This window comes from Pogona vitticeps, chromosome 5 (genome assembly GCF_051106095.1).
Source record: "Pogona vitticeps strain Pit_001003342236 chromosome 5, PviZW2.1, whole genome shotgun sequence".
Classification (NCBI taxonomy): Eukaryota; Metazoa; Chordata; class Lepidosauria; order Squamata; family Agamidae; genus Pogona; species Pogona vitticeps.
Window position 1 is genome coordinate 190,485,146 of NC_135787.1, and position 25,993 is coordinate 190,511,138.

Here is a 25,993-nt window from a genome sequence, read left to right on the forward strand (position 1 = left end):
CGAGGGGGGGGAAGGATGAGCCAAGCCACCCGCGGGAGCGGCAGGCTCCCCTTCTTGCCTTCTCCTCCCTCCCGCTTCCCCGCCTGCGAAGAAGACGGCGGCCGGGGCCTAGGCGCTCGCTTGGCCGCCCTCGCCAGCTCTTCTTCCCTGAGGGGAAAAGGCGCCCGTGGTGTGAGGGGAGGGGGAAATATATATATGGCTTCAGGTTCAGGGCAGGGAGAAGAAGAGAGAGAAAAGGCGGGCGCGGGAGGGGGCCCCGGCATTCAGGTGGGAAAGAGGGCGGGAAGCGAGCCGTGATGAAAAAAAACTATGAGGGGAAGATGGTGTGGGGCGCTTGTTCTCTGAGGCGGCGGGCGCCCTGAGGGGAGGCGGCCACGGCCGGTGGCTGAGGGGAGGAAGCGTGAGGCGAGCGAGGCACCCACGATTTAAATCGATTTATGTTCCGACATTAAAAAAAAAAGACCACCCGGTCCCCGTCACGTGGTCATTGAATCTCAATCGGTTTATTTCGGGTGCTTTTTAAAACCGATTTTGGCGGCCGCCCGGCGAAAGTCGAATCGTTTTCAAGCGGAATGGGATTGGCTTGGGAAGCCAAGTGTTTTAGGAAGCCTCTGCGAGGAAAAGCTCGCTTTGCTGCCCATAGAAGACGATTAGGCCCTCGTGGTGTGGCTGATAACATCTAAGTGGAATTTAAAATACAGTACTGTATGCTTAATTAGGATTCTTGTCCGTGTGACTTGCAGCCTTGCTCCCACGCTTCACTGACCGGCTTTCCCTCACCGTCTCAACACACGTGCTTTCACATGGAAGTTTGGGACGTTAATATATATCCTTTTTAAAAAAATTACCTGCAAGATCTTGGTGCACAGCCTGAGAAAGATGAATTATCACTGAAAGCTAATTATCTGCTTTTTTTTAGTTGCCTAATAAAAGTATCACCTGCTCTTGCATTTATTGTTTTGGAGACGCCACAAGCCTTTTCATGATTTTTTTTTCTTTGAATTTTTTCACATCCACACTGCAGGCAAATGGGGACATCTCATCCGCATAGTCTTGTCTGTCTGCCACACTGAATTCCAGGAATTTTTTTTTTAATTTTGTGTACAGTGGGGTATCTGGAGAATCGGTATCTGCTAATTCACTTATCCACCATCTGAAAATATTAAAAGAAAAATCTTATTTATAAAGATGAAGTTATCAGAACCGACCACTAGTGGGAGCCAGAGCCCATGCAATGTATAGTTTTTGGAACAGAAGGCTAGAGCTGGCCTCTAGAGGGAGCCAGAGAGCATGCTATGCATAGGATTTACTATTAAAATAATGTTTGCTACAATCTGAGGTTTTCAGCATCTGCAAGGGGGTTTGGAACGTATTCTCCTGTGGATACAGAGGTCCTACTGTTTTATGAAAACAAAAGACTCCTGGCACCTCAGAAACTCAGCAGGACTTATTTCAGGATTAATTTTTGTGGATCATAGTTAGATTTCTAGCATCTGGGGAAGTGGATTGTAATCCAAGCAGGTTCGTCCTGATGGCGACCATATGTTTGGTTTTTGCTCTACATGTGCAGAAACAAACTAACAAGGACCTCTTGGGAAACTGAATATTTCAAGTGTTTCATAAAGTGCCTTGAGGTCCCCTCCCCCAAGGGAAGACCATGGAATAAATCATTGTCACCATCAATCATTTTTGTGCGGCTTTTTTCTTAAATGAAATTCCCATTTGTACGGTGAGAAGAAAGCTGAAGAACAAGGGTGTGAAACCACAGTTGAGTGCCAGTTTCTCAGATACCAATTGCTTGGTTAATCTGCAATTTAGCATATGTTACAGTAGGTGTCAGTGTATTTCCTTTACTTGAACAGGAAGTTCAGTGCTATAATGAAAGATAATTGAACTTGTGAAATTGAACACATTTGTAACAAGTATGGAAAGCTGTAAGGAAGCTGCAACAGATACAGAAGAAATTGCTGGATTTAATGGGTCTCAGGATTTTTTAATAAGCCAGTTTAATAAATCAAATAAAAAGTGATACAGAAATCCTGTGCAGCAATAAGCCTTTGTAGATGAGTACCTACCCAAATAGGTTTGTATTGTTATATTGGTTTGATTTTAAAAAGTCTGTAAAACAGAAAGTGAGAAGATGTTTATGCAGTAGCAGATATGGCATATGGCACCTGTTGATTTGGGGCCGACAAAGAAATGAAGGGAGGAGAGAAAGGAAATTAAAATGTTTGGGGAAGATATACAAGTCTAGAATTGCAGGCACAATGAATTCTGATACTCCAAAGTACGCTCTGCTTCCACCATCTCCCACTCTTCAGCCCATCTTTACAGGTAAGGATGAAATCAGTGAACATGTAATGGTCAGCTCAAAGGAGGACTTTTCTTAGGAATGAATCCAGGATGTTTCATAAGGCAATACACAGAACTAGAGCAAAGGACAATGTCTCTTGTCGGTCCCCCACCTCCTCCTGTCAAATCCATCCTGCCTGCCATAACTCTTTGTCTCCTACCAGCAGGATTAAAAAAAACACACACTAATAAGTGAACATGCATACAGGATTACATGTACAGAGGACCTGTGGTATTAATCATGTTTTCATGACTACCTGAACTGGGCTTCTGTTGAGGAAGATCAACTAGAGGTGGGTGTCAAGCCTTCTTCCGAAGATTGCATTGCACAACCAGGTCCTTGGCATACATACGGTCACCCACACCAAATAACTTGTGGGTTGTACTCATTGATGTTAGCTACCCTGGTGTAACCTTGGGATAACAGAAACTTCTGTAGTCATTTTGGGACAGCAGTATTCAATAACTTGAAGAAATCACCATCTTCCCATTCTATCTCTGGCACTCTTTTACATGTTAGACCTTTTTACTCTGTTTACTTGCATGTTGATATATGTTGTGCTTTCACGGATGATGTACTATAATAACCAATAATCTGAGACTAAACCCTATTGATCTGATGGAAATTTACTTTTAAAAATATATAGGATTGAGCTTTGTTTAAGAACAAAGAAAAGCTGAGATTTTCCATACAAAATAAAAGTCTGAGTTATGGGAGTAACCCCCTTTTTGTCTTTGTTGCTTTATGTGCACATGTATGAGAGAGGGAAAGAGCTTCTTCAGATGAAAATTGGCTGTATTATTCATCTGTATGCAACCCCTAAGCTCCAAGAGCTGCTTAAAATGGCAAGATGAACCCAGAATGATCAACATGCCTGTCAGTACATATGCAGCTATCTGGGCGTCCCCCAGAGTTGTTGCCATCATATGCTGTTTTATGGCAATGTTAAAAGGATCAAGAATGTCACGATGCTTTACCAAGCGATGCAGGGTCTTGCACCTAAGCAGTAGCTTGTTCCTTACTGTTGGGGCTGAAGATATGTAGGGAAATATCACTGTTCCTGAAACAGTTTTGGTGGCTCACCAGCAAAGCCTTGTCTGTGTCCCTACCTGAGATAGCAGAGTTTTTCTCTTTCTATACTGAATTACCACAAGATCTGTGGCAGCTCTGATTTCTGTCTTCTGAAGTGGGGGCTGCCCTGATCTGGTGGTATCAGGGACCTTATCCTATTAAACCTCCACTGAATCCTGCAATGAGACCCAGAAGAAAAGAAATGCAATTTTTCATCCATCACCAAGCTACATCTTTTACTGGTACTAAAAGCAAGTTCTGGAGCTGCCCAAGTGGTTCAGTTCAAGTGTATGCCACACTTCAGGTGCCCATGGAAAGAAAGCAGAAGCAGTTATGGCAAATCATGTGGCAATTGGTTCATTCGTGAGACAAAAATTCCAGTGGTTCAGAAGGGCTCTGCACCCATTTATGCTGATGGGGTGGCCATGGCTAGTTGTCCCTGACTATTCCTGCCACTTTTGTGGTGAACTGACCCAGGCAAGTTCAAAAAAGGTCAGCATAGCTTCATGATTATTATTATGCATTGTATCACAGAATTTTTAAAACAGCCAATTGTTTTACAAGAAATATAGGGAGTTCATAACGAACTCTGGTTTATTGTTGCAAGATGATGTCTGCCATTCATGGGGACATATCATACTAGAAGTTCTGTAATTCCTTTTGAGAGCCTTATGGACAGTTTTATATGAGCAACTGGCCAGACCCAATAACTGCGAATGATCAAAAGCAGGAAACAATAATGAAAGATAACTACAGAGCTAAATAGAGTATTATTTTATTAAAATATCAAACAAAAATCTAAGAAATTATATTTATTGTTGCTATTGATCATTTAAGTATATGTACAGTAAGCTCACAATAGATATCTTCTAAACAGTATTATGAACTACGTTTCAAATTAAATGGACAACTTTCACTAACAGCTATTTCAGTGTTAAAAACTCTCATAAAAACAAGGCAAGAAAACTGAAAAAAGTTCCTTTTATTCTGACATTTTCAGTAGCAGTCTTTAGCACGATCTAACAAATCCACGACAATGAATTTCTAAATAAAAGACCTTGTGTTATTTGTGATTATTTTAGACGTAGAATATTTGTGGCCATACAAAAAACGTGAGTACCTGCAAAACTGTTACACTGTTTTCACAGAGTAAGTGTCTTTGCAACAGCTTTGTATGTCCACAAATGATACCCAGGCAAGCGACCTGTGTGCAGAAGACTATTTCTGTAGATGCCTCACCCACAAGTACTTGCAGGGAGAAGTTGTTAACAGTGGTATCAAATGTAGAACTCCACGGATCTTTGGCCTGCAGCTGTGCAAGTTGAAGATCACTCACTGAAACGACTGAAACTAATGGGGTTTTCATGTCCACAGGGTGGTAGTAAATACAACCTTGTGAAAGTGCTGAGGAAAGGAACAATTATGTATAAAACAAAGCACTGTCCATGCAGTAAAAAAGTGGATTCTGCCATGAATTTCAGAAAACGCAATTCCAATATTTTCCAAAATATAGTCTTCCTTTACACCCAACTCTTTTTATGTTATCTATAATAATAATTCAAGTTCACTATGATTTCTACTTTATCAGTCAATACATGCTCTCTTTTCTGTTCATAATAGCTTCGCTGGAATTAAAAATGGGGACAGTAAAGAAGAAACAATAATATTATGAAGTGGACATAATAAACCCTGCCAAATAAGCTTTGATACTGAAAAAGAAGGGGGAAATTCTAACATAAAGTCCTCTAATAATTCTCTTTTCTTCTTACTGGTCACACCTGAGGCCTCCTCTTGTAGTTGCTTTCTTTTAAAAAGACTTACAGGAAAATCCATAGGATATATAGCAATAAGCTACGTACCAGTTCAGATTAACACATGTAGGATTTATATGGCAAATCCAAGAAATGAGAGGTTTATTGCAGTTTGTGTGAAACTTCATGATAATCTAGTTAAAGATTCAGTATGTACACTGTGCAACAGAGGAACATGGCTATTCTCCTGGAGATTTCTACAATATAAATACAATTTTTAAAAATACATGTTCAGATCAAATGTTACAGAATCTACACACTTGATTATACTATCCAATTCAGAAAAACAAGTTTTCTAAACATTTGTTAATTAATACTGTTTATTATAAAAAAAGAGGGAGGAAAATGTATGTTTAAAATTTTATACATCTCTAAGTACCTGCAGCTATCTGGCAACCATTACAAACTCAATCAATACTGCCCAGGTTGGTACGTACCAATAAGACAACTTTGGTGTCTATGATTTTACAATCCAACTTTTCATTCTCAAAACATGCAGTTTGTGCATCTTACAGTTTTACTCCCATAGTCGATACATTCCGGTCCAATACATTCACAGCAGGCATTGTGAAACCATCGGTATTTGGAGGCACCCATAGATTCGCAAGAGACCTTGCACTGATGTATTGACATGCAGTCATCAAAATAAACCACAGTACACATCCGTTCTAAATGAAGAGGAAAAGAAAGAGTTTTTAATTTGTTGTGAAATGTTAAAATCACGCACATTTCAAACAGAAAGAACTGAGGTGCAGCTATGTTTTTTTTCTGCGTTTCGTTATTAGCAATTTCAATTTTCCCAGATTCTACAGCAGTATTTTTTGGTTTTTTTTTTCTGCAGATAAATATTTATTTCCTATTGAAAATACTACATTTAGCATTTAAGGATGGAATCTACCATTAGAGGAAGAAGTTTTTTATTACAGCAGAAGGACTGTATAAAATTGCACTACTGTTTCTGTCCCCTCCCGCTGCAATATAGTACTCACAAGATGGGTTTAATTTACTTTTTGGAAAAATGAATGAACCAGTGAAATGCAACAATAAGCTTTTCTGACATAAAGATTGCCATACTATGCTATGCTTCTGTTCTATGCCTACCCAGAAATCTTTGGTATTTCAACTATGTCAGTGGGTAGATTTCTGAGCTGCAGCCATCCTTTCATCTTCAACAACGGAGAGAAATCCTGCTTTCTTTCATCCTATTATGCAAGGACAGGTAAAACCTGAAACTTAGCCTGTGACTACATTGGCAAGCTGAATTGGAACTACTCGGTTTTGCTGTGGCTTGATTCCCAGCCTTTTTTATGCTTCTGTTCAGATCAGGTGATCATACAGGGACTGAGGGTTGTTTCAGTGCCAGTGTCCACACTGACCCATAACTCTGATGCAGTTTGATCAGTGCCACAGCCCCACCTTCTTTCAATCCCACTCTCTCTTGATCCCCGGATCTCCTTTTATGCTGCATTGTGGTGCCTAACATGATGAACAGTTCTGGGGAATTCAGAACCTTGCACAATTTTGTGTGCCTGTGCATGAGTATGCATATGCAGAAAATCAGGCTGCTGAACCCCCCCTGGGCTTCTAGTAAGCTGCATGTAGTTTGCCTTAAGGAAACCGGTGAGGCTGGTTGCTGCATTGCTCAAATTACAGGGGAGCAGAGGGAGCTTTAATTATGAGGTAGCTATCAGGGAGTGGAGCCTGGCAATTCCATTAAAAACTTAAATATTTTTCTCCATAGTTTAAACTCTAGTATCTAGGTTGCAGGAGGGGGAGTGAATTTTAGATAGCTCTAGATGGCTAAACTCCATTCCAGCCTGTGCAATTTTCACATCTTTCAAAACTGGACAAAAATAAAATAAAATAAAATATGGGGGAGACAGAGGCTATGTAGGAGAAAGTATCCTGGCCTTTTCTTGTCCATCCCCCTTGTGGAGGATTTAATAACAGCATACGGACTTAAAACATTTCTGAGGATATGCTTGCGCCCGTACTGCCAATTCCTCTTCTAAGGGTGCACTTGCACCAGCAAACAACCAGATCAAACATTCAATGCTGGAATGTAATGGGAAGGCATCAGAAATAATTAGATTTAGTCTATTAGTTACATAAAACGATCAAGATGTAAAGAGGGAAACACTAAGTAACAAAATTTCAGCAGCAGCTGAAGAAGTTAAAAAGCTTTTATGTTAAGTGCCCAGGAGGAAACTGATCACATGTTAAAACAAGATGTGCTGGCAATCGTAGGTTTGTTGAACAGAAAAGCAGGAAATAAAGGAGAACCAAATGTTATCACAAACTATTTATTTGGCCTAGAAGTCTGAGACAAAACAGGACAATGACTCACAGAATTCGGTGAGGCCAACAATCTGTTTATTCCAAATATATGTTTCAGGCAACCAAACACTATCTACGAATATCACCAGGTGGCCAACACAGGAATCAACCTGACTACATATTGGAAGGAGTAGATGGAGAAGTTGTTATCCTCTCACCAAAACAAGACCAGGAGCCAATTGTGGTACTGACCATCCATTGGTAATATAAAAATCTGAGAGTGCCACTGAAAAAAAACCTCCCACTAAAATAACGATAGTGCCAAAATATAATTTATTCATTTATTCAATTTGAATTCATTTATTCAATTATTCAATTTGTATCCTGCTCCCATTAGTGTTGCAACACTACTCTTGGTGGGTTACAACTTATAATTTAAATAACATTTTTGATGAATGTAAAGTCCATACATGAAGAGACTTGCATAACTAAGCTCAATTGACTGTGAACCTGAATGAATTGAAACCATATATTATTAGGGAAGAATGAAAAAAAATCTATTCCTGTATTCAAAAGAAAAGAAAAGTGTAGATGGATAACTAAGGAAACACTTAAAATAGCTAATAACAAATGAGAATCAAAAGCAAAAGATGACAGAAATAGGATCAGAATCTTGAATATAACTTTTCAGCAACTACCATGATGTGTCAATGGAGATTGAGGCCAAGACCATCAAAATGACTGTACTTCCAATTACAATGTATGGATGTGAAACCTCAGTGAAGAAAGTAGACAGGAAAAAAAATCAGTTCCTTAAAAACATGGTGCTACAGGAAAGTTTGGCGAATACTCTGGATTGCAAGAAAGACAAACAAGTGGGAGCTGGATCAAATCACACCTGAATTCTGTCATACTTTGGGCACATCATAGGACAAGAATTATTGGAAAAGATATTAATGGTAGGAAAAGCTGAATGTAGCATGAGAAGGAGGAGACCAACTATGAGGTGGATTAATTCCATGAAAAGAAGCAACAGGCTTGAGTTTGTAAGAGCAGAGCAGGGGAGAAAATGATAGGATGTTATGGAGCTCATTCATAGGGACACCAAACATCACAGGTCACTTGAGAATATACACAAAAACAACAACAATCAACTTCTGCTACGACCGTAATCGAGAGCAAATGGTTACCTTTTTCACTGGAGTATGATGCATGGACATTGTTGTTTGGAATGGAGACATTTTGATGGTGGGGCTGGTTCACTGTTTCTAAAATTGACACCAGGTTCTCATGATGTGACAGTTCTTCAGCAACAGGGAAGGAAACAACATTCCAGCTCAACTGAGTGTCGCCTTCGGTAAGAGCCCGAAAAAGAGAAGGGATTGGCTCATGCAGTTCCTCAACAGTACTCTTGGATGTTGGAGGTGTATCACTGTAATTCCGTGGATTGCACATACCTGTAGATAAATGAACAAGAAATAACACACTGCTTAAGATGCACCTACAAAAAGCAGCCTTTTAAAAAAAGGTAGTAATACAAAGCCCTGATAAGTAACATTTAAAAATAATATGACATATTTATCAAATTGGTGGGGATTTACAAACATGGTTTCTAGGGATGGAGAGCTTCTGCAACTTAGTTGAAAACATGGTTGTTCTCTCTCCTTCCAGCCAAATGATATAAAATTACCTGTACATATACAGATATTTCAGATAGCATTTCTCTGTAAATATCTGCCCTAACATTAAGATCTGGCCACTGGGAGCAGTACATCCTGTGGAGATACAAGACAGTACTTTCTTGGCTGCACCATTTTGGTTTTGGAATGTCTTCTCCTTGGAGGCATGACTGGTTGCAGATGTTATCCTTCTTTCCTTTATTTAAGGAATACAAAGTCAATCCAGGTATGCAGAGTGGGGGAAAAAAAGGGGGTCATGTCCTTCTAGTAATAGTTCGCATTTGTATCAGTCTGTTTATTTTATTTTAGGGCTTTGCAGATTTTTGTCTCTGGAATGACCTTCTTTGAGCCTTGAATCCTTGTACATGGGGAAGACTTTGAAAGATTTTTTTTTGAGAGAGAGAGATTTGGCTTCTTATATGTTTGGATTAGAGAGACTTTAGAGAATGTTATTTCTTGCATACAATTGCTGCTTGGTGCCTTCTTTGTGTATGGAATAAAACAAAAATAAAATTCAAATTTTACATTTTTGATAAGTTTATTATATTTGCAGTTCTCACTTAGAAAACAGCCCCACAGAATGAAGAGAATGGTGCAATGTCATGCTCTCATAACCCAAACCAATGTACATGGAAGCTTGTTGCTTCTATATTGTTCTTTGTGCAATGAAAGAGTAGGATATAACCATGAAATCTCATCCCAAATAAAAATTGTTAGTCTTTAAAAGTCCCACAAAACTCTTTTTCTCTGCTATGGAGAGTCTTCCTCTCTCTGGTTTCTTTTGCCACTGCTGAGATAAAGCATGTGAGTGTGGGGAAACAGACTGGAAAAACATTAATCTTGTTCATTCCAAATATCTACCCGTAGCTGTTTTTCAAGATGTTTTAAAAAACCATTGTTTGTAGCAATAAACAGCAAGAGCAGAAGCAGCAACAACTTCAGCCTTACAAGTGAAAGACAAGAACCCTTAAAGAAAAGGACATGGGATGAATCTCAAGACTTCTATATTTTGTACTTCCTGCTCCATGCGTGCAGACAGCAAAGCTCTGGAAGGGTGAACCACAACACTCCTTTACTCAGATATAGATAGATCTGAATGTAAGTGGCCTAGCGTGCCAAAGATACATGCACGCAAAGGTTATTTCGTTCCAGTTCAAGAATATAAAAAACAATGAATTGTGTCATTTTCTAAAATAACAACATCACCACCCTAGTGTGGGAAGCTGCTATAGTACAGTATAGTAGTCAGAATGTTCCATTAGGATTTGGGGAATCCTGAGCGCATGTGGAAAATGCAAGTTATCCACGGCTATGATGACCACAGTATTCTTGTACAATCTCTTATTTTTCTCCAAGGTACTTCCCCCCCCCCCGGTCTTTTCAGTACAGGCTGATTCAACAGACCTACTCTAGTGGGATTTATTATGCTAAGCAACAGGATTTAAGCAACAGGATTGTTGCTAGTATGATGTAAGTTTGATTTCTCAAAATACAGGAAAGAATAAACAGAATGCAGATTAGTAGCACAATGTAGTTCACGATGGCTGAACTATGTACCTCCTCCCCTAATAATCTGCAGGGGAATATGTAACATGACTCTCTCCATGGCAAAGCTTCCCTTAACTGCAAGACAGCTGCTGATTTTTGATTTTGGGAAAAGACATGTTATTCAACTTGAATTCTGTCGTTCCTTTTACAAATAATACTTGGAACTGCGTATGAGTCACCCAAAGGCAAAGCCTAAACCATATTGCTCCCATAATATATGAATGAAAACACAGTGCTTCATTTTTTTCCAAATAAAACTCATTCTCTATACGGACAGGAGAAGGCTGGCTTTCCTGTGGATAGCCCTGTACCCAGGACTTAAGGCAGATTCCACAGAAGAAAGGAAAAGGAAAAGGAGCCCATGGTTCCAGAAAAGGTTTTAAGTGCGCTCTCAGTGGGACTACAGTCAATGACCAGTGCCTGACCTTTCGCAGCATTAGTGGCCAGTGCCACCATAGGGTTTATTGCCTCTCCAGCTCCAACAACATATTGGGAAGCAGAGCACGGCCTCAAAATATAGACCCAGAGGAGGTCCTCAAGGGATGCAGACCTCCCCAATCAACCATCAGCAATTCCCCATCATACAGTTACATGTGGCAGGAACAAGTTAAGATCCCAGCAGTGGCAGCCCAATTAAGTCAGAAGAAAGGAAAAGACAATCTCCAGCTGACAAAGCTCACAGACCACACACAGTACAGGAAGGAGCAGGACACCCAGACCCGATTGCCAGATGCTTCCACGTGCCCGCCGATTCCCAAGGTCCCACGAGGAAAAGAAATTCTATACATCTTTGGACTCTAAGAGTCTGCTGGACTTCCTTAAAAAAGATGTGCCAAGGTAGGGGTTGCCACTGGATTTCTACCTTTGTCCAGAGAATAGACCCTTTATCTCCCAGTGGGGCAATATAGCCTTCTCCACGGGCGCCCCATCCATCTCCAGTGAGGCCAAAGGCACTAGTTTCATGGACAAGCCATGGGACAGAGTTCCCCCCCCGCCTCAACTGCAGCCCACTAGCATCCTTTTCCCACAAGAGGAAGAAAACAGAAGACAAGGTCTATGGCAAAAGATGGGATGCCACAGATGCACTCCCTGCTCCTCCCCACATTCAAAAAAAAAGTAGGCACCCTCCTTATTCAGACTGCCTTCAGCATCTCCCAGTTTCCTCATCTGTTTCCTCCACAGGCGTGAGGGAGAACCAGCAGATGACGGTATCTCCAGAGAAAAGCTCATCAGAATAGGTTCATCCCACCCAGATTGCTGCTTACGTCCAACAACGATGAACTACCCCTGAATAAGCATGTGAGAAACATATTGCTCGTTTGAGTTGTTGGCTAGGGTCCACATATCCATATCCATCAACATCTCCTTTATAGCAAGGACTATGATGGCCCTTATCAATGACATACTGGAGAAGGAGTTAGGAAAAGGCCATGTGGTTCAGGATTATGCAAATTTAAGAAGAATCACTTCAATAAATAGACAACTGAAGCCTTGGAAAAATTTTCCAGTGTGGCAGACTTCATGACAAACACCTCAATTGAATGCAAGCTAAGTACCAACTCAACAGTAGACTGAAAAAAAAATGGCATGTTTACCTTTGAGAAAAGAAGACTGAGGGGAGATTTGATAGCATTCTCTAAATATTTCAAAGATAGTTATACAGAACTGGAGCAGGATCTCTTCTCAATCATGCAGAGGGAAGGACACGTATTAATAGGCTCAAGCTACAAGAAGCCAGATTTTGTCAGGAAAAATGTCTTAACTCTTAGAGCAGTATGACAACAGAACCAATTAACCAATGCTAGAGGAATACTGGAGAAAATTAGACAATCATCTGTCAGACAAACTTTGATTTGGATTCCTGCGTTGAGCAGGGGGGCTGGACTCAATAGCCTTAGAGGCCCCTTCCAACTCCGTTATTCTATGATTCTATAGCTTGGGCAATTGTTTCATTACTACTTCTTCATAAATAGTTAATGTGAATGTTAATTTCATGTCATTTTTACTCCATAGACCAATTTAACTATAAAATCAATGTTTAGTTTTTACATTTTTATCCTGCCTTTCCAGTAAAAAAGAGTAACAAGCAAAATAGAGAAATTGTTATTATGATCATGACTAGGAGGAAGATTTCTATGACATTTCACACTTTCTCAGCAACCTATGCTTGAATCCACAAGCAACTTTAAACATGTTTATGAATAATCTGGCCTTCCTCACCAGATTACTCATAAACATCTCCAAACCCACTTATAACACAAGCTGCAGAAAAAAATACGACATGTCATAGAAATCCTCCTCCTAATCATTGCTAAGTACAAAAACAGTTTTAAAGGCCAATTTGAATAGATGTGTCTTCTCATCCTTTGTAGAATGTACTGAAATCAGGAACTGATCACATCTTTGAAGATTTGCAAGACACAGTCCGATATAATGTCTTGTCCCTGATCATCTTGATAAATTCCTGACAAGACAGATGGCCCCTGAGCTGGCCAAGCCTCATCATGCCCTTTATGCATTGCATTTTTGATTTGTCAAACTGACTTGGCCCTTAAAATAAAAAGATGCATGATCATGAAGATTATGCACCCATCCCAGAGAAGGTGATTAAAAAAACAACTAATGGACTTACCAACACAATCACAGCATTCATCCCAAAGTGTGCCTAGACAAAGCATGCACTCCTTACAACATGAGCAGTTTCCTTCACCGGGACGGCACTGACACAGCTCCTGTAAACACACCATGCCACATCAATTATTTCTGCATTCAATATTACTCCTTTCCACATCACTGCAATGCTAAACAACCAAAGTTTGCTTTGCAAAGAGGACCTCCAAGAATCATGTAATGATCATGATAAAGCTCAACCTTCACTTATGCCAGCATAACATTTCAAATTAAAAATAATTAAACATATGGTATTGAAACTTAATAATAAAACTAGTGTGTTAGATTTATATATCTACAGCTATGTCCAGAACTGAAAAGCGGGCACTTAACTACACTTAAGCCTGTGTAAAAGCCTCTATGAAATCATTTGTTTAATCTTAAGCCTTACTTTTCCATTCCTTTTGAAATCTGAAGGGGATACACCCCACAATATAGTTCACACTGTGTTACATGTGAGCACACTATACTTCTGTCTCTATTAAAAAATTACTAGATTAAAAAAATATTTTTCCTTGTAGTAAATAAGAAATGTCTGTCTGTCCTGAAGGGACTATATTTGATCATTCCAAATCCTGCTGTTTGCTGCAACAAAAGTAAACTACCACCTTCTAAAAATGTCCACAGTTACATGTTTTATAAGAAACACAGTAATGGATCAAGAGGAAAACACAGTTATCTTATCAAGCAGGGACACATGAGATGACATGGAAAGAAAATATGTTTGAATCTCCTTTATTAGTAATGATAGGTTTTTGTTCCCTTATTCTTGGTGAGAACTTATCATAGGTATCATCTGATATTAACATACATTAGCACTTGTTAGACAGGAGCAATGCATAAACTGGGATATTCTGAAAAAGAAAGTGGAACTGGATCAACCGCATGAGTTCCAATTATGCAGATTAAAAATTGCATAAGCAAGAGACTAAGACATGGCTTGCTGACAGATCAATTAACTAAGGGTGAAAAGTGATTTTAGCAGTAAAAAAAGTCTTAAGGGTTTGCTATGAGTGATGTAGCACTTGTTACTAAACTAACTATGACTAAAAGGGGCTATTATGAAACATGCTCGGATATAGTGATAAGATTAGAAATTACAAAAAAAAAATATTTGTATTTGTAAGAGGGTTGGTGAATTCAATATGTGTTCATTTAAAAGAGAATTACTACAAGATAATTTGTTATTGATATCTCACACTGTGAAGATTTATCCAAGAGATCATTGTTCATATCAGCATTTGTCAGGTCTCAGAATTTAATCTGGTAATGAAGAATGGCAAAGTGAAGCCTTCCCTTAAGGGCAAAGGGGCTCAGCTCCCTCAAAACTCTTTACTATCCAGCTGCTTCATCCGCTGCTGCTTTTCCAAGACAGACAGAATAGACTGGTAATTGTGTATGGTAACCAGCCATCTTGTTATGGTAGATCTCAGTATCATGAGAGCATAACTCTTGGGAGCCGATCAGGGTCCTGGTAATAAGGAGACAGATTCCCCTACCACAGGTGGATTTTGCTTCGAAATACAGATAGGTGAGATTGCCTGGCACATGACCCTTAGCTTGCTCAACAGGTTGCCATGATGTTTGCCTTTCTTCCATGTGAGATGACAAGGATAGCCATTGTATCATGACAATACTATTGATTTAGCATATAATTGTAACCAGCCAAGATGGTGGAGGGCTGGCTGAGCTAACAAGTAGCACAGCCGCACATTCACAAGTGCAGGGGCCCTCTGCGAGACTTACCTACTCACTCACTTTCTCAGTCCCTCTCTTACTTTCCTTCTTGAGTGGGTATACATACACATTCACTCACTCCAAATTAGGCCTTAGCTGCAACTATTTTGTGGGGCAGTGGCAGGACACCATGGGGATGGAAGGGAGAACCTGCCATCCAGAGACCTGCCCCCCACCTTCTTCCATGGCTTGAGAATACTAGGGCAGCTGATGCTCCCCTGCACTTTTATCCTGCTCTTTCTTCCTTCTCCTGGGCTCAGTAATAGGGCACTATTACACACATGTGCACATGGAGTTGGAAGAGGGAGAAAGAGAAATGCAAAACTTTCAAAGAAGATCAACAATTGAGTTGCAGGAGGGCTCCTTTTCTGGGTTTTAGCTTGACACTTTGTGCATGTGCGTTGACAAAGATTTGGGGGCAGAAAGCCAAGCAGCATCTAAGCCTTCCTAATCAGGCAAGCAAGCAGGCAAGCAGAGTGCAAGCTGGCTCCCTCTGTGGGACAATATTCCTCCTCCATCAAAAGAGGAAAGAGGTCTGAAGTGAGGAGAGAATATATCCATTTGAGATACGAAAGCTGGGTGATTTTGAAAGAGGGGTCAATCTGAAGACATGAACCAGTGGCTAGCTGAAGGAAGGGGATGGAAGGAATGGTCTGGCACAGCCAGGAAGCAGAAAACCGGAAGGATCCTGATTGCAAAGAAAGTTCTGGTGTTCTGAAACTGCCCCCCCCCACCCACTCAGGGCAGGACAACTATACCACTGGAGCTGACACTAAGAAAACTGAGGCTGTGCTGAATCCAAATCCTAGGCTAGGGATGTCAGAAATTACTGTGCTTACGATTATCCTGACTCTAATGTGCTTAATATCTGGGACTGGATCTGGCATAATCCAGCTCATCCCCTTCTACTTTTCTGCCATCTAATCTTAGCCAGTCCACCAGGAAAGCTTGTGACAGCACAATAGAAAGAAAAATTGCAAATATACTAGAACCAACCACTGTGTCTTTGAGTTTGGATTACACTGCCTAGCAGTTACGGTACTTTATTTATTTTTACTGCACCTTACAAAGTGAGTAATATTAATTCAAAGAACACAAATTGATTTTCAGACTCTACTACTATTTGTGAGGATATGGCCACATACTACTGTTTAGTTAAATTATCATGGAGTTGTTATCAACAAGGCTCTTTAAAATAAGGTAAATTGCACTCTGCCTTTTCCACTTGTAACTTTTCTACTTGCAATAAAAAACTAAATACAGACAAAAAGGATTTTATGGAACAAAAAGCTCATCAAGGAAGCAGAAACGACTACACGGATGTTAAAAAGACCTACCCAGTAAGATAATACACAACAAGTATGCCTTAAGACAACAAACTTTTCATCCCATTCACATCTGTTACACATCTGAAAAAGTAAATATTTACATGGTCTGTAAGAAGGCAGCAGAATGCAAGCAACTCTTATCCACGAGAGTGAAACAAACTGAGTGAAATATATCTTGCTTAAGTTCCCTTCACTTTTTGGTCTCCTGTTCATATTTGCGCTGGTACATTTGCTAATCTTTGGATTTAGTACACCCAGCTGGATAGTATGCCAAAAATGGCACCAAATCAAAGACAAAATTTAAGTACGTGTCTTCTGCCTTACACTGAACACCTGTGAAAAAGAATCTAAATTCTAAAAGTCTGAGATCCTTTTAAAGAAACACCAGACTCAACATAGTCTAGCTGTGCCCTAAAAGCCTGCTTGTTGATATGAAAAAGGTGAAAAGATCTGGGCCTGTAAAGGTGGGAAAAATAATCTTCTCTTTGTTGATTATAACACTTATCCATAGCAGCTGAGAAATCCCTTTAAATCAGGATGGAAAAATTATGGCCTGGGACCACATGAGCCCTTCTCCTGATTTCTGTGACCTTGACCCTTTGATGGATTCTTCTTCTGGCAAAAGGGATCAAATACAGCTACTGAAGCTTTTTCAATATTCACAAGAATTCCCTGCACCATTTCACAGTCCAAAATAACAACTTGTCAAGATCCAAAGTCGATGCCTAGCCTTTCTCTTTTCTTTTTAGTAGTTTTGGGCATTTTGGTAGCATGAGCCATCTCTGTCAGGTTCCAAGGATCTGCCAAAATTGCTCCTCTAATAGCCAGAGAGTAATACTGTAGTTAGAAAAGTCCAGCTTCTTTCCCACCTAGTATTTTCCAACTTACACTCACTCAGATCATGTTTCCGGACAACATGATACTTGACTAGTGGGGGCAGAGCGCATTTACATTAAATTCTGAATGTGGAAAAGTTCCTTATTAAGACTACAATAACAAAATCTGTAATCCAAAAAAAGAGAAAAGTTTTCAAAGTGCTGTAGAGAGGAGAGTTCTGAATACTGACGTCTGAGTTCATTTACTGTGAATCTACTCCGCATGAGGCACAAACACACACCCCTGCAGAAACTCAATTTCCCGAGATATTCTAACTATTCCTATACTTCTTTTGTAAAGTAGCTGAGACACAACAATATGTGGAGCATCTGCTATAATGCAGAAGGATTGTCGCCACACTTCCCACAACACTAGCAGATGACATCTTCCACTCTGATCTCTGGGGGTGGGAGTGCCCAGATTCATCTACTTGTGCTCACACCTGACAATGAAGATCATGACTTAAATCCAGCATCCTGGTAACAAATCCTAATACTGCACTCCTCCAGCAGCCCTCTCTCCTTCCTGAAACATGCTCTGAAGGGATTCAAGTGAAAGGATTATATGTAAACCACCCAGAGTGGCCTTGGCAGCTGGATGGGCGGTATAGAAGTCAAATAAATAAATAAATAAAATAAAATAATAAATAAATTAATTCATAAAATCACAGAATACTTGAGTTGGAAGGGGCCTATAAGGCCACTGGGTTCAACCCCCTGCTCAAGGTAGGAATCCAAATCAAAGCAGATCTGAGAGATGGGGGTCCAATTTCCTCTTGAATGCCTCCAGCATTGGAGTGCTCACCACCTCCCGAGGTAACTGTTTCCACAGTCATACTACCCTAACAGACGTTCTTCCTGATATTCAGTCTAAATCTGGCTTCCTGTAGCTTGAGCCCATAATTATGTTTCCTGCACTCTGGGATGACTGAGATAGATCCTGCCTTTCCTCTGTACGATTACCTTTCAAGTATTTGAAAAGTGCCGTCAGATCTCCCCAGTCTTCTTTTCTCAAAGCTAAACATGCCCAGTTCTTTCCCAACATTCCAGAACAGGTTTTGAGGATGAATGGTGAAAGAGATGTCACTACTGTATTATCCATCCATGTTCTGCTGAAGGAAGCAGTACCACCTTCTTGCCCAATAGTACTGTCTAGCTCAGTGACTTCCAGCCTTGGGTAGCCCAGGTGTTCTTGAACTGCAACTCCCGGAAACCTCAGCCAGCATAGCTAGTGAAGGCTTTTGGGAGTTACAATCCAAAAACACCTGGGTTACCCGTTGGAAACGGACTAGTCCAGTTTGTCACTGTTGGAATCAGGAGGACAGTCACCTTTTAAAACCTCAGTTCTTATCTGAACATTACTTTATAATATATCTGTGAAGATTCTCAGTCTTCCAGGTGAGGTTATCTGGAAGTTGTGTCGTGGCCACTGGACTTCTATCTTATTAGGTTGAAATATTTTGCTACTCATCCAAGTAGCTTCTTCAGTTTGAGGAGAGATGTAAGTGATCCCTGATAGCTCCTCCATGTTGGTTTCACTTCCCCTGCTCTGGACAGGCTCATTAGATGGACAAAGGACTGAGTGTGATAATCCCACTTCTGCAGTCCTTCTCCACCCAGTGTCATGAGTCGTTGAGGGTTGTTAACAGTGGTCTTTCTGGTGTGTGTAGTCCTGATCTTTCCAGGGACAGATGAAAGGGCAGTGTGATAAATAGGAGACAGATTGTACTAAGGCCTCCATCCCTGCTGAGTGAGAGATTTACTGTATGTACATGTATGGCTTCCCTGACCCTTCTCTCAAACCATCTATCTTCTTGGTCCAAAATGATATCATCTTGGCCATCAAATGAGTGTCCTTCCTCCTTGAAATGAAGGAACACAGCTGATGGTGGTCCTGAGCCCTTGCCCCTCCTATGCTGAGCCATTCTCCTGTTTAGTGCCTGTTTGGTTTCTCCAATGTAGAGCTCCGAACACTCCTCTTTGCATTGGAACTTGGGAATATCCCTCACCCCCAGTCCTTTATTCATCTAATGAGCCTATTCAGAACAGGGGGGAGTGAAACCAACATGAAGGATCTCTCAGGGGTCTCCTACCAACTCTCCTCAGACTGAAGAAGCTACCTGGAGGAGCAGCAAAAAGTTTCAACCTAATTAGAAGTTCAGTTTCCATGATTCAACTTCCACATTACTTTACAATCTTGTAACATTTAGTAAGCAGAGTTTATATTATACAAATCTGTGTAAAGTGGCACAGTAACTGATATGTGGAATAGAATCTGATTTCTTGAACAGTTCAATTTTTTCTTGTCATTCCCACCTCTATCCTCAACACTAACAGCCAAGGGCTACAGTGACTCCAGCCTTAGCTCAATGCATGGGTTACTTCTGTTAATCTCTTTCCCTGGAGAACTACATCGTTCCATTATTCAGAAAATAAAACTCTTCAAAACCACCTGAAAGTAAAAGCTACAACACTCTCAAACACTGGGCTGTAAAAAGATACTAATCATCTGCATAATTTATATATGCTATAAAATTTTTAATTTCAGTTTACAGAATTAAATTTTCAGAGGAAATTCCATTGGAGTTGGCAGATGTATTTTGAGAAAAAAACCCACTATTATTTGCATGGAGTATATATAGACAACTCTGGTCACAGTGTCAATATTATGAAAAGTTATTCCTGTATTCAGCAAGCAAATTGCCATTCTAAAGGACCAGTATTTTCTTAGAAGCCTGTATTGTGGAAAACGGCAATCTCATGATAACAAATGTGATTCCACTGTGGACCCAAAAAGGGATTTTAACCCTCTTGCCATCACATCCATTTCCTTGAGACAATATCTAGCATTTATTTCACAGATCCAAATCCACAATAGTCTATAGCACTGGTTCTTAACCTTGGGTTACTCAGGAGTTTTGGACTGCAACTCCCAGAAGCCTTCACCACTAGCTGTCCTGACTGGGGTTTCTGGGAGTTGCAGTTCAAAAGCATCCGAGTAACAAAGGTTAAGAACCACTGGTCTATAGCCTCATGTAGGTGTTCTGAATACATGGGTACACACGTGAGGAGGGAAGCATGCTAGCCCTATCCCTTCCATTGTTAGAGAATATGCGAGAAAGTCACCATCTGAAGGAAAGAGGCAGGTCTGTTCAAGCAGGCGCCTTCCACAGGAGCCAGAAAACTTTAGGTTAAATGGAGAGCGGAGACAACAGCCTCTCCCTCATCAGACTGGTGTTTCTGCACGTTGAAAGCCACAACGGAGCAATTGAGATTAGCAGGCCTTTCTTGTGTGTGCTCTTCACATGAGTTCTGAACATTTAAATAGGGCTTATAAGCATGTGTTCCACTTCAAGACAAGGGGAAAGAACAACAGTAACAGCAGCACAAGTTTAAACAACAGATGGCTTAAAACACTGCTAATTCATCTCACTGATCAGTTTGATTTAACAGTATACAGTACGTAAATTTAATATTGTGACTTTCTGATTTTATCTGTCATAAGGAGACAAAGAAAAATCAACAGTTCTCAGTATTGGAATCCTGGAGGTTGCTGGGCAATTCATAGATGACCCATTTACAAGTCTATAGCCACACATTCCAGGCTTTGTTTTCCAGCTACATAGGGGAAATCAAAGTCGGGAACAACTGCTCTCTGTGTGTAAAAGAAAGGACAAATCAAATAAAGACCCCTAAATTCTTCAACATAATAGACCTTTCATGAAATACATTTTATTCTATTTTTTATTTCACACTTATTGCTTGTTCATATGAAGGCATGTTCTAACAACCAAACTGTCCGATAGATATCTTACTGTTTCATGACGACAGACAGACCAAAAAAAAAAAAAAAAAGGGGAGGCAGTGACTCTGTTCCAAGTTTTAGTCAGAACTACAAAGGAGCTGCCAATGTACTAATCTATTTGAAGGATAAAATTCAAGTCCTGCAAAGTTCAGATTAAAATTCACAGTGGATTAACTGCTTCAAGAATCTGGAGTCACTAACCTCCACTGCCAAGAAGCATATTCTCTCATACCTGTATTAAGCATTTGCTGACGTCGCTGGCACATAAAGCTTTGTTGCAGCCCATTGATGAAGGGATCCAGAAAAAGAACAGCAGAATAATTAGCACAGGCACCATGAAATAGTACAACTTCATTTTTCTTGCAGGTAGAATATGTGTAGAACTTTCTGTCAGCACTGAAATGGAAAACAGTATAAAAAAAGACCAGATTTACTGACGCAGAAGTGCTTTTGATCTATATCCCATAATTCTTCTGAAGCAGTTTTTGTCTTACTATGTTTTTGTGGGTATTCTATACTCAATCCAAGCAGCATATGTAGAAAAAACAGAACTTCTCGCAGGCCTGCTAAACATTTTTTATAGATGTAAAGCTTTTGTAAAACTTGACACTTTAAATTCCAAATCAGATAATCATTTTGGTTAGAAATGACATTTGCTGAAATAAATGCATTGTGAATAAACAAGACATTTTAGAAAGTCACGGAAGGGAGCAAGGCCAAGCACCGGAGTGAATGAAAGAAATTACTTTTAGTAAATACGAAATGAGAACATGTTTTAACATAACATCAGACTGTTTCAACACCAGCTGTATTGCTGTATTAATTTACAGACAAAGCTTTTGAACTGGATGAGTGCCAGATGGAACTGGATGAGTGCCATATCTTGATGAACAGAATACGGTGACGCTGTATTAGCATAGTACTGTATGTCTATTCTGAGTGACTTGACAATATCTGTATCTATATCTGTCTCACATGGTTATACTATACATTCGATCACATTGTTCCTACGTATTTCATGGCTCCTTAAACCATGTTATCTACTGATGCAATCTAGAAACAGCAGAGCACCAAAGGGGAAAAAAGTTCCCTAAACAAACCTTATTACAACTTCTAATTGTCTGCTGATTTAGCAAATACCCAATGCTGGCAAAGATTCATACATAGTCTAAGAAAGTAATTTTTGGACTACAAGTTTCAGCCATGCTGGCTCAGGCTTTTAGGAGTTATAATTTAAAAAAAAAACATGCACATACACTTTTTAAAGCTCCAAAACCACACAAGATTTAGAGCAGGTTAAGGAGATTTGCAATGACAAATGATCTTATTCCTTCTCATGAGACCCTACCGCTTACAAATATTCGTTGCAATTCTTCTTTCAAACACATTACAGGTTGGTATACAGGTTGTTTCATTCCTTAACCAGCACCTCCTGTTCTTGGCATTAGTGACACATCTGATAATAGATGGCATGGTAAGATCACCCATAGCCCCTGGCCATTTGCAAGACTGCACTGAGTTTTGACAAATGTAATCTGCCTTCTTGCGGATGAAGTGGTTGATCTCTCAAGACAGGCTACAGTCTCTGCACATCAGATTGTTTTACCTGACCAGTAGCCAGGTCTTCGTCACTGGAAGGCCAAGATACGAACAGCATTATTATGTGGAAACTTACAAAACAGCTACAAGCACCAAAGCAACCACGAGGTACACACAAATTCTAAGGAATTTGGTTAAACTGCATGTCTTCTGCAAACCATGAAATGGACTTCTTTTCAAAACCCTTATGGAAAGAAGTTTTGGAGCGATCCTTTCTGCAGATTAGCTTGTTAATTAATTATGGTGTACTTGTTCCGTCAAGTTGCAACCAATTTATAGCTACTTCTATAAGGCTTTCAAGGAATATTTAAATACTGTATCAGTTTTACCAGTTCTGCACCTAGGAACACACCTTAGTGAGTTTCCATTGCCAAATGGGAATTTGAACCCACGTCTCCTGAGTCCTTCCTAATCCATCACTCTACACCTGACTGGATTACCCAGTCCTTCATTAGGGCATTGCTAAATCAGTTGTTACAGGGTTTTTTTAAGGAAAAATAATATATAAAGTTTTTTAAGCATGGAAGAAATTAAATACTTGCAAACATTTGTTCTATCCAGCAAAACCCACATTTAAAAACTTCTCTCGGTTGGACGATGAGGTGCCTCTTTATATCAAAAAGTACATTCTTAAGAGATCGGGGCTTGATGCCATCATCCTACCAGCTCACTCCTATCCAGCAACCTTCTATTCAGCTCACAGGCTAAAAACTCAGGAAGATTATGTTAAACTTAAAGGGACTTAAAAGCGCCTGCCCGGGGGGGGGGGCAAACACCCTTTCCGTTGAATAAACTTGCTGGTCCAGCCTCGAAAAGTGGCAGAAGGAAAACCGGTCGAAAATGAAGTTTTTCCCCCCTTAAAAAGAAAGAAAGATTGGGGGGGGGGAGTGTTTGAGAATTTCCCACGGAAAGCCAAAGATGTTGCTCCCCCCACAAAAAAAGGCAGAAAGGGGAGAGAAAGTCCAGACTTAAAACTGAATAAAAGAAGGAAGGAAGGCGGGAGGATGCGAGGCGAGTTTGAAGAAGAGAAAACTGGGTTTCTCGAAGGGAAATTCATGGCCAACATCGTCCAGAAAGTTCGGGGGGGGGGGGAAGAGAGAGAATAAAAAAGCAGCCTCCTCAGAGATGGAGGGCCAGCCCCCCATTCCCAAAAGCAAGCTGCCCCCTCAGGACCTGATGAGGGAGCCCCATAGCCCCTAAAACAAGATTGGGGGAGACAGAGAGAGAGACAACAACCCTCAATTTCTGGAAGGGGGAAAAAAATTACACCCCGCCGCTTCCACCTCCTCCGTCCCTCCTCCCTCAGGCTTCTTAGTCCTCCTCCTCCTCAGGTCGCCCCTGGCCGCCCCCCCCTCGCCCACAGGAGGAGCCATTTTGCTTCGGCGGGCAACCCCACCGGTGGGGAGAGGGAGTCGTCCGCCTCGCCCCCCTGCTCGCCCTCGCCCCGCTTCCTTTCCTCCTCTTACGCCTCGGCTTCGGCCTCTCCTTCTCCGGCGGCCGCGCGTTTTCCTCCCTCTCCGGCCTGCCCGTCCGCCCGCCCGCCTTGGCCGCCCTCCCGGCTGTGGAGGTACCTCCGAAGGGGGGGGGGGGAAAGGCCGCGGGTCCGGCCTCCGTCGGCGGGCGGGCAGGCGGGCGTGAGGGACGGCCGAGGCACCTCCTCCTCCTCCTCCTTGGCCTTATTCACACAAACACACACATACACACCCCTCAGGGCATCCGAGAGGCTCCTGCCCGGCCCTTCTCCTCCGCTGGAATCGCACCTAGGAGCGCGGAGACCTGCATTTTAATACAGTATTGTGAGGCGGGAAAGGGCGTGTGTGTCTGTCTCTCTGTGGGTGTTGAGGTGGCGAGGAGAACTGTGGAAAACTCACGAATGGTTTGACAAGGGCAAAACAACAACAACAAAAAAACACTACACACGCGCGTGCAAGACTTGGGCCACTTCTGTGGCGCCCCGGAGGAGGAGGAGGAGGAGGAGGAGGAGCGGCGTCCCTTGGACTGGGCAGGATGGGAACCCTCTCCGGAGCGGAGCAGGGGAGATGATGCTCAGTCTTGCCGGCCAAGTCAAGGAAAGGATGCTGAAGAGGGCAGCGGACTGCCGAGGAAGACAGGAAACAAGGGCAACTAGGCCAGGCCTTCTCCTCCACGGCCTTCCAAAAAAAAAAAAAAAAGTGTTCTGCATCATGCCACTTAAGTCAACCCTAGTAGGGTTTTCAAGGCGTGTGGGAGATCTAAGAAGGCGTCTTTACTCCTAAGGAGTAGCCATAATGGACCATAAAGAAGGCTGACTGCCGAAGAATTGATGCCTTTGAACTGTGGTGCTGGAGGAGACTTGAGAGTCCCCTGGACTGCAAGGAGAACAAACCTATCCATTTTGAAGGAAATCAACCCAGAGTGCTCACTGGAAGGACAGATCCTGAAGCTGAGGCTCCAGTACTTTGGCCATCTCGTGAGAAGAGAAGACTCCTTGGAAAAGACTCTGATGTTGGGAAAGTGTGAAGACGGGAGGAGAAGGGGACGACGGGACGAGATGGTTGGAGAGTGTCACTGAAGCAACCAACATGAATTTAACACAACTCTGGGAGGCAGTGGAAGACAGGAGGGCCTGGCGTGCTCTGGTCCATGGGGTGACGAAGAGTCGGACACGACTAAATGACTAAACAACAACAAGTAGCAATAGTGGTGAAGGAGGGCTTCGCGGATGCTCTGGGTCGCCAGAAAGACAAACAAGTGGGGCTTAGAGCAAATCGAGCCTTATGTTTTCCCTGGAAGCAGAAAGGTTAGGACAGAGGCTGTTGTGCTTTGGACATCTCATAGGAAGGCAACATGGGAAAGAGAAACATGATGATGCTGGGAAAAGTTGAAGGCAGCAGAAAAAGAAGGAAACCCAACACAAGATGGATAGGTTCAAGGAAGCCACAGGGTTGAGTTTTCAAGAACTGGACAGGGCTGTTGAGGACAGGACATGTTGGAGATCAGTCATTCATAGGGTTGTCTTGAATCGGAGGTGACTTGATAGCACATAAAGCCAACAGCAAGAGGTAGTAACTGTAGTAGTTGTACTACTAAATACATGTTTGGTTTTCAAAAAGTGTGCACAACTAATAAAATATTTCCTTTCTCTGCAGTGTTGTAATGCTATGTTTTGAGGGCAAGAGCGCATCACGATGGCCCCATGATCATGCCAACATGACTCCAATGTGGGTCTTCTGTACATTTGTCATTATATCTATCCATACA

The 25,993-nt window shown here is 41.3% G+C and overlaps 1 protein-coding gene across 5 annotated transcripts; it reads right to left on the reverse strand.

Annotated features, from left to right (window-relative positions):
* Positions 1-4,183: 4,183 nt before the first annotated feature.
* TWSG1 (twisted gastrulation BMP signaling modulator 1) lies at positions 4,184-24,576 on the reverse strand. Of its 5 annotated transcripts, none has more exons than XM_020811673.3 (5): positions 24,220-24,358; positions 21,387-21,550; positions 13,372-13,471; positions 8,703-8,969; positions 4,184-5,903 (listed from the first exon to the last, which is right to left on the reverse strand). In XM_020811673.3, the coding sequence occupies exons 2-5, from the start codon at positions 21,507-21,509 to the stop codon at positions 5,722-5,724; spliced, it is 672 nt and encodes a 223-aa protein (XP_020667332.1). In that variant the 5' UTR covers positions 21,510-21,550; positions 24,220-24,358; the 3' UTR covers positions 4,184-5,721. The 5 variants fall into 5 exon arrangements, with proteins under 5 accessions (XP_020667332.1, XP_020667333.1, XP_078232636.1 ...); XM_020811674.3 differs by lacking the exon at positions 24,220-24,358 and adding an exon at positions 24,458-24,576 and having other exon boundaries at positions 5,321-5,903; XM_078376510.1 differs by lacking the exon at positions 24,220-24,358 and adding an exon at positions 23,990-24,046 and having other exon boundaries at positions 5,321-5,903.
* Between the last annotated feature and the right edge of the window lie 1,417 nt (positions 24,577-25,993).

What these genes read in the sequence shown, in the direction of transcription:
- TWSG1 (XM_020811672.3), bottom strand. Translation starts at nt 22,642, where the DNA reads ATGGGTGATCTTACCATGCCATCTATTATCAGATGTGTCACTAATGCC. An exon ending in TGAATGCTGTGATTGTGTTG is followed by an intron (nt 8,970 to 13,371) that starts GTAAGTCCATTA and finishes ATTTATCTACAG; the next exon opens with GTATGTGCAATCCACGGAAT. An exon ending in ATCATACTCCAGTGAAAAAG is followed by an intron (nt 5,904 to 8,702) that starts GTAACCATTTGC and finishes CTCTTCATTTAG; the next exon opens with AACGGATGTGTACTGTGGTT.